Source organism: Raphanus sativus, chromosome 4 (assembly GCF_000801105.2).
Source record: "Raphanus sativus cultivar WK10039 chromosome 4, ASM80110v3, whole genome shotgun sequence".
Classification (NCBI taxonomy): Eukaryota; Viridiplantae; Streptophyta; class Magnoliopsida; order Brassicales; family Brassicaceae; genus Raphanus; species Raphanus sativus.
The window spans coordinates 35019358-35028003 of record NC_079514.1 but is presented as its reverse complement, the minus strand read 5'-3'; the positions used below and the strand labels follow the sequence as shown (position 1 = coordinate 35028003).

Here is an 8646-nt window from a genome sequence, read left to right as displayed (position 1 = left end):
CTGAGACTTCGAAGTTCGAACCTAGACGTGCTAGGTGACGTATGAGGATTAAACATTAAGAGTGAGTCAAATCAACTATCTGTCGCCTAGCTGTTTTTTACTTCAAAATCAAGATAAGTATTGTCATTAATGACGCCAGATAACATAGATCATGAAATAAGTTTTTACCAACTCCCCCAAATGAATAATCATCTGTGTGTGCTTCACTTACCTCACCATTTTCTCCACTCACATTTCAACATATGTCACCACATGTTTCAAACTTTGTCACCATATGTCACCACATGTTTCAATTTTCACATGATTCAACTAATTGAATGCCATTTAATCCACACTAGATCTTGATCCGCGCTTTGGAAGCGCGGAATATTTTACGATGAAAAATTTCACTAATAACTTAACAAATATTTTGGTAATTTTTAAAAGTGTGTATTTAAAATATTTTTGCATTTAAATCAGTGTTTTTAAATTCAACATGATTGTGATTATACCGGTTAATTCGGAGATCTGACAATTCAATTTAGGTTTTTAAAATATTCATATTAAAAAAATTACTAAAACCCGAGACTAACCGACTGAACTGTTGGATGACCGATATGTAATCTAATTTGATTTAAATTGTAATAATTTCATAATTTGTAATCTTATACTCCAAATTTTAAAGTTCATTATTTTAAAATTTATGAAATTATGACGTTTCTACAAAATTTTAAAAAGAAAATGATAGATATAACATAACTAAGATTAATTATTGTATTGTTTGGAAACATTGATAGTAATATAAAAAATATATTGTTTGGAAACATTGATAGTAGTATATAGAAATAAATATATTGTTTGAAAACATAGATAGTAATATAAAGAAAGAAACATTAATGATTTAATGTAAGTTTAACTATAAAGTATAAAAGTGTATTTAATTTAAAAACTTACAAAATAAATGTTAGGTCCAATAAAATGTTTCTGTTTTAATAAGATAGATGTATATTTTTAGACAACTTAACTACTTCTTGTAATGGATTTTACATTTCATATTCTACTATTTCATTTACAAGATCTTACCAGAGGTCCAGAATACCAGTAGACGTGTAACGGTTAAGTGGGGTTAAAGGAAAATGGGCTTATCAGATATGGTAATCTGCCCTTTTGGGCTTTATGATCAAATGAATTGACTAAAAAGAAATTATAGAGATAAATTTATGAATATCCTAAAAGTACATGTGTCTTCCTACAAGAATATTATTTGTCTGGCCTTGGGCGTCAAAGTCGGTCTTCCTAAGAGAAGATAAAACAAATCATAATTCAATAGAGGGAGGCGAGGCTCTCAAATCAATTGGATTCTAAAATGGGAAGTTTCTTCGACTCAATCGGTTCCTTGTTCAGCGGCGGCGATAAGATCCCTTGGTGCGAACGTGATGTCATCCTCGTAAGTCTCTCTCCTTGAACGATCCATGTATAAGCGAACAAAATCACCATTAGATTTCTGGGATTTCTCCATGATTGATTTGGAAAATTCTTAAATCGTATGACGAATTTCGTAATCAACAATCGTATCTTGCAATTAGATTTGATCATACAAAACACAAACATGTCCCTTAATTGATTTAGCTTCATCATGTAAGGAATGTGAGAAAGAAGTTAGGAGCGCAACTGACGGTGACTCCGAAGACAAAAAGAAAGAGAGCATTATGCGATTGTCTTGGGCTCTTGTCCATTCCCGACAAGCCGAAGACATCCAGCGTGGAATTGACATGCTCGAAGGTTTACACTGTTTGCATCAAAATGAAAGTCTTTTTTTTATTATTATCACAAGCTTGACCGAAACTCTGTTTGATGCACTACAGCTTCTCTAGCAAGTAGTAGCCCTCCTTTGCAGGACCGTGAGAAGCTTTATCTTCTCGCTGTTGGTTATTACCGTACTGGAGACTACTCTAGAAGCAGGCAGCTCGTGGAACGCTGTCTCGAGGTTTGTTACCTTTTTCTTTTCTTTTCACTGACTCGATTAATAGGGCTCATCATAGTGTTCATATGTTTTAACGTTTGGTTTCCCCTATAGGTTCAACCTGATTGGAGGCAAGCCTTAGCCTTAAAGAAAACCATTGAAGACAAAATCGCAAAAGGTAAATTAAAATGCGGCTTTGAATCCTTTTTTTTCTTTTTCTTTGCTAATCCGAACAAAATGATGTGATGTTAAACTTTTGTTGGTCCTAATTTGCAGATGGTGTTATTGGGATAGGCATCACGGCTACAGCCGTCGGCCTCATAGCCGGTGGAATTGCCGCTGCTTTGTCTCGCAAAAAGTGACCAACCACCCTTGCAGATTCTGTGTGCATATAATAATATATCATATGCTTTCTTTTATTTTATTTTTTCCTTTTCTTTTGTCGGCTCATATGCTTTCTTTTAAGTTTTACTATAGTGTTTCTCCGCGCTACGGGCAGATTGTGTATTTTTAAAATATTATATTAAAAATATTTTTTACATCATTTGCACTATAAAACATCATCAAATGTTTCTGTAACTTTAAGTCCCATTTTCCCCATTTAGTGGTAACTATAAATTTCTAAACTATTTTAATATATAAGAAAGATAGTATTGTAAAAGTAATTGAAATATTTGTATACTGATTTTTGGTTTTGATCCAAATATTTATTTCCCTTAAACCTGAAAATAAATTACTTTTAATATAATATTTATTTTTAATTATCTAAATCACATAAACATTGAGGATAAATACAAAAATTTAGTTTAGCAATATATATTTTTATTTATAGCTAACATATTACTATTTGTTTTATTACAATTTGCAATATATTAATTGCAATATTTTTTATATTATTTGAATTGCTAAAATTATTCCTTTTTCATACATTTTTGGGTAAATCAAAATTGTGATTCCATTTAGTTTTTTTTCCCTATAAGGGTTCCATGTAGCAGAAAGCATAAAGATACATACATTACAATCGTTTCAAATAAGTTGTAACTTGCAAGTGAGCACTTAGAAAACGACCTTGCAATGGAAGATGAGTATATCTTTTGAAAGCTTGAATTTGTAATATCCAACTCGTAGGTTTTAATTTGTAAGATCCAACTCGTAGCATCATTAGAATCAAGAGAAGATAAATTATTTCAGTAAGGAAGATATTTCAAATGGTTTGATATTTGATGAAATCATTATGTAAAAAATCGACGTTAAAATGTTACAGTACCAGATCTTGGTACATCCGGTTGAATCATGGGCATTGGCTCCAAAAGAAAAACAGTTTTAGAGATTTTTTACATAGACATAAATTTTCAAATTATAAAAAGATTTATACAAAATATTAAAGAAATGTTTCAATTCCCCTTAATATCAGATCCAATTGTGATGTCAATATACGAAAATTGAATAATGTCTTCACTCTTTATGTTTATTGTGGCATTACGTTGCGTTATTGGCGAGAGCCCTCCCCTATTTCCATGGAAAGCACGTGATACATATAAAAAGCTGGAAAATCTATCGAGTGGTGCTCATGTAATAAATTTTAATCTTGCTCCACGAAAGACATATGACTGAAATTTGGCTTACATATTTGTGTATTCTCTTTTCCTGCAATAGAGAACCATACACATCCATTCTTATTTACAAAAAAGCTCTATTTTCAGTCGTAAAAGTTAACAACACACACTCATCAATGCTGGTTCCAGCCACAACTAATTTCTGCTCTCAGAAATTTAGCTTCATTTGTTTCCTTACGGACACGATCTGATGGCCATAAGCAAAGAAGATTTGGTCTGCAATTAGCAACCTTGCACAAAAGGAAATGTGTTATAACCAACGGAAAGGTCGAGAGAAACATGTGCTTAGGTGCGTAGTAGATGTCATTCAACGGCTCAAGATTCTTATTGCAGCCATAACAAAGAAAAAGGAACATGCAGTGTAAGGACGTTAAAAAACTGCTGCATCACCAAATGTAGCTGATGACCCTCCTTAAATGGCAACTACCTTGGAAATATACCCATTTCTATCATGACAAACCAATAGTAATATTTTATTTTGAAATCAGAAGACCGATAAAGCAATTGAAGCCATATTTCACCGTTACAAATCATCACCAAAAACTATACTAAAATTTCAAAGATTCTGAGAATCCGTAAACCCTCCAAATACAAATAAGTTTCTCTCAAGTGAAACAATAACATAACCGGCTCGAGGTGTTAACAGCTGCCCTAAAGCTTTGAACTGCTTCCGCAGAAAGATATCTGAAAATATAGAACCAGAAAATATCAGAAGACATATATGCATTTAAAACACAGATCATATAAACCAGGAATTAAGAAAACAAAATGTCATCTTTTGAACATGAGAAATATTTTACCTAGAAGATCCATTTTCAAGATAATAAGTGTAAGGCTGAATCCCCACCATTGATGACATCAAATACTGCGTTCAGCCTCTTTCTTAACTCTCAAGCTCCGTCGTGAAATTCTTTTGAGCTATTAAGATTAAATAAACAAAAACTCAGAAGAGAACTAAAGTTTTTAAGAAATGAATCTGCGAGAGAGGGAAGAGGAAACAATAGGAATCTTTATGTGAAAAGTAAAATATTAATTCTTTTTTCACAACAGATCATCATCAGACTTGCATAAAACTTGGAAGGAAACAATTCTGTAAAAGGGTTGATTTAAAAATCGAAACAGAAAAGTCTATATGATGAAGAATTGAAGATGATTAGATGATGAAATCCTTTTCACCATTTCTCTTTAAGTAGGAGAGGAGACATTTTCATGGGGGTAGCGGTAACTACAAAACAAAGAACAACACAATTGATGATCCTGCTATCATTTGGCATGACGAACTGAAAGTACCTGCCTACAATATTTTTGTGAAGTCATATAACAGAACGAAGCTGCAGCAGAAAGCATATACGTCGTCGTGCAGAATAACTATATCACCAAAGCAATTAATCAATGCCAAGATCAACCCTTCTCAGTCAGACAGAAAGCCTTACTCCTGCCGGCTTGGGTGGTTAGATCTTTGAACAACCTGGAACAAAGAAGACCAGAGAAACAAATTAATCAAAGAACACAAAATCACGTGCGAGCTAGAATGAACTTAAGCTTTATATTACAGGTACAACCAGAATGGCTGATCAATATGGTCAATAAAAGACAGAGATATATGTAGACCAGACCTTCACATGAACCCCAACTATACACGCATGAAAACAATGAATCTCAAGAACTTAGAGATTCATAAGAATAATGACCTTTGTAACATGTATGTCAAACAAATCGCAAAACGCCAACAGCTTCTCTTTGATGCATTTATCAAACTTTTCTTTTGTCTTTTCTTTTGACTTTTCCTGCAAAAACCAAGTCACTATTATATATATAGTCTAGTAAAGGTATGTATACATTAAATTAATCTTCAATATAAAGTAAAGGTATACATTAAAAATTGATCTTCATGTGTGAAGTTGCCCACCATATTTCCATGCCAAACAAAACCTGAGAAGGGCAATATGTTTGTCTTCACCTGATCAGCCTGTTAAAACATTAAGAAATGAGTGAGACTTGATGCTAACATAACCTGAGTTCAAACCACTGGTAATAACCCAGACGGCGGTCTTGCCTTTACAGTTGATCACAATCGCAGAAGAAAGCGTTCTTCATGGTCGGTTTCCTTGTAACTGCGGAAGAGGCAGGGGTCTTGTCGGTTGCCTTGTGATCGCTGGGAACTTGAGATTTAACTGTGGATTTTATCGGATGGATTGTCGAGAGAGTTTTATGAAGTTCGATGGAGAGAAAATAAAAGTTGAGTTGTATAAATAGATAGATAGAGAAGAAGGGAGAAATCGTCTCCAATGCCCGTGGAAGAAAAATTTAAAGCCATGATATCCTCGTTATAACGAGATTTCATTTTACAATTAAATTTAAATCGAAAAATGAGTGAAATACTAATAAGCCAACATAAGTGATGATATTTACAAAGGAAACCAGGGTCAAATCCACCCGAGACCCACTCATCCAATGACCCGTCTGATTTATATGGGTAATACAACTAAACCAACTAAACCAACAAAATCCCTAAAAGCAAACGCGATTTCTGATCGAAATCGCTTATCTCACCTCTTTTTTTCTCTTCCTCTTTATCTCTATCGCGAAAGAGAAACTATGACAAGAGGCTAAGACGATTCCTCCTCCTTCGCCTCTCCCCCAGCTCTGCTCGATCTCCACTCTTCTCTCCTGCCGCTTCTCTACCGCCGCCGCCGTTGTCTGCTTAAACCAATCACCTGACGTATCCGTAAGTTGTGGTCTCAGATCTCCGCTTTGAGCTTTCTTTTGGAAGTAAGTTCTAATGGATTTGCAATTGAAATGCATTGGTATATAATGCATTCCAATGGTTGAATGAGAATGTATAGGCAGTAGAATTGGAGAATGTATAGGCATCTCGCTTCTCATTGGACTTAGATCGACCTTGTTCATGATAATTGTAGTATAACTGTATAACTCGGGACAACTAATAGAACTGTGGATAACTTTAACTGTATAACTCGGGACAACTAATAGAACTGTGGATAACTTGGTTTGTTCTGGTTTGGGCAGGATACAATGAGCAATCATGTAAGTGGTATACCTGGTAGTCCGGAAAAGAGCTACAAGATGATGTATAGCTATTTGTACATGTTAAAGCAAGTGAATCCAGGAACAAAAACTTGTGTGAAATTGGATGATGCAAGTAAATTCAAGTACCTCTTCATAGCTTTGGGAGCTTGCATTGAAGGGTTTGCATTTATGAGGAAAGTGATAGCTGTGGATGCGACATCGCTGAAGAACAAATATGGTGGTGTTCTAGTTTTCGCGGAAGCTCAAGATCCTAATGGTCAAAGTTATCCACTTGCGTTTGCAGTACTAGATAGTGAGAATCTTACTAGTTGGACTTGGTTTTTCGAGATGCTTAAAAGTGTTATACCAGACTCTTCTGAACTGGTTTTCATGAGTGAAAGAAATCAGAGTCTGATCTTCGCTATAGGAAGCGTGTTTCCAGAGGCTCACCATGGGCATTGTTTATGGCATTTGAAGGAAAAGGTGAAATGGCATGCTGGTAACGTCAACAAGGTTATAGTCGGACATAAATTTATGGAGTTGGGCAGATATTACACGGTGGATGACTTCAACTCTGCTTACGACTCATTTGAAAAAAGATATCCTGCTGTGTACAAGTATGTGCAGGAACATACTGAAAAGGACAAATGGGCAAGAGTTTTTTTCCCACGTGACAGGTACAACTTCGATACAATCAACAGTGTGGAATCAATGAAGAGCGTGTTTAAAGAGGCAACGACGTGGGCATTAATACCAATGTTGGATTGTATCGTCAGGAAATTCTCTGATTGGTTCACTCAACGGAAGGAAGCTGTTTCTAGATCAATCGATACAAGCCTGGTGCCTCTGGTTGAGAACTACTTGCACGGTCTATGGGATGTTGCACAAAAGCTATCTGTACGGGAGATTAATAGTTATGAGCTTAAGTACGAGATCACTGACACTGCTGGAAAGATGTTTTGGGCGAGCTTGGTTGAAAAATCTTGTACTTGCAAGGTGTGGAATTATGAAAAGTTTCCTTGCCTGCACGGACTGGCAGCTTACATCTATTTCACTACGAATGTTGATGGCGGCCTTAATATCCATGAGCTGTGCTCAAAATACTATTGGACGGAATTGTGGGCTTTGGCGTATGACAGGACACTTTGTGTTGTGCCCGACATGTCTTCTTGGAATGTACCAGATCAGATTAAGGAGGTGAAGATCATACCTCCGGATCGCATCAGGAGGAAGGGAAGGAAAAGAGTTGGATGAATTTGAAGTGATGAATTTGGAGTGATGAATTTAGCTACTTTATCGTGTTGTATGCTTCGGAAAACTTTATTTTGTTGTACTTTAACTTTAAGTGTTTTGTTCGAGAACTATGGATTACTACGGAAAACTTTGGTATTACTACGGAAAACCAGTAATCTTAACACAACATCACATTAATTAGGAGATAGTCTTTAACACAACATCACACAATTCCACAAATCCAAACATAAGGCTTATTGCAGAAACTAAAGGAGATCTGATCTCAAACTAAAGACACAAATCCAAACAACATAAGGCTTCTCATTTACGGGTAAGAAGGTCCTTAAGCTGAGCAATTTCTTCAGCCATTTTGTGCATCTCTTCAGCCATTTTGTCCACATCCTGCCTTAAGGAGCGAACCTCTTCCTCAACCCCGAGAACCCATGGTTGACGGAAGTGGAATCCATCATTCTGCAAGTTTCACATGGTTGCACTCAGTTTGACATTTTGCATAAGTTAAGGAAGTAGATAAAATGTAAATTACCTTGTACTCATTACAAGTGAAGTACCTTCGGCCTGGTAGAAAATCCTTATCTGTTGGATTAGTAGAAACCTCGTCGACGATTCGTCCCCCACATGGGCACGAAGTTGGAATCCCGTGTTCAGCATCGCAAATAAACTGAAGCATGTCAAAATGTTTCTTCATCTTCTTCATCTCCTTCCTTTCCTGATTCTCAACCCATGGATCCATTTGCGAAAGGTGATAGAGAGACGAGGGGATTCTCTGGGAGAGGAGAAGGAAGGAATCGAGGAAAAGAGAGAGAG

General features: G+C 35.7%; 2 protein-coding genes and 1 long non-coding RNA gene across 3 annotated transcripts; 2 read left to right on the top strand and 1 right to left on the bottom strand.

Moving 5' to 3' along the window:
- Positions 1 to 1229: 1229 nt before the first annotated feature.
- Positions 1230 to 2486, top strand: LOC108837053 (mitochondrial fission 1 protein A). Its single transcript, XM_018610123.2, has 5 exons — positions 1230 to 1426; positions 1623 to 1761; positions 1845 to 1966; positions 2057 to 2120; positions 2219 to 2486. The coding sequence occupies exons 1-5, from the start codon at positions 1346 to 1348 to the stop codon at positions 2302 to 2304; spliced, it is 492 nt and encodes a 163-aa protein (XP_018465625.2). The 5' UTR covers positions 1230 to 1345; the 3' UTR covers positions 2305 to 2486.
- Positions 2487 to 3633: 1147 nt separating this feature from the next.
- On the bottom strand, positions 3634 to 5825 carry LOC130511613 (uncharacterized). Its single transcript, XR_008945107.1, has 5 exons — positions 5433 to 5825; positions 5250 to 5345; positions 4849 to 5026; positions 4359 to 4476; positions 3634 to 4242 (listed from the first exon to the last, which is right to left on the bottom strand). It is a non-coding gene; the product is annotated as an uncharacterized LOC130511613 (long non-coding RNA).
- Positions 5826 to 5846: 21 nt separating this feature from the next.
- Positions 5847 to 8275, top strand: LOC108825142 (protein FAR-RED ELONGATED HYPOCOTYL 3-like). The gene is made up of 2 exons (XM_057008836.1): positions 5847 to 6286; positions 6589 to 8275. Exon 2 carries the CDS (start codon positions 6595 to 6597, stop codon positions 7840 to 7842), a length of 1248 nt encoding a protein of 415 aa, XP_056864816.1. The 5' UTR covers positions 5847 to 6286; positions 6589 to 6594; the 3' UTR covers positions 7843 to 8275.
- Positions 8276 to 8646: the final 371 nt, after the last annotated feature.

What these genes read in the sequence shown, in the direction of transcription:
- LOC108825142 (XM_057008836.1), top strand. Translation starts at nt 6,595, where the DNA reads ATGAGCAATCATGTAAGTGGTATACCTGGTAGTCCGGAAAAGAGCTAC.
- LOC108837053 (XM_018610123.2), top strand. Translation starts at nt 1,346, where the DNA reads ATGGGAAGTTTCTTCGACTCAATCGGTTCCTTGTTCAGCGGCGGCGAT. An exon ending in GCGAACGTGATGTCATCCTC is followed by an intron (nt 1,427 to 1,622) that starts GTAAGTCTCTCT and finishes TCATCATGTAAG; the next exon opens with GAATGTGAGAAAGAAGTTAG. An exon ending in TCGTGGAACGCTGTCTCGAG is followed by an intron (nt 1,967 to 2,056) that starts GTTTGTTACCTT and finishes TTTCCCCTATAG; the next exon opens with GTTCAACCTGATTGGAGGCA.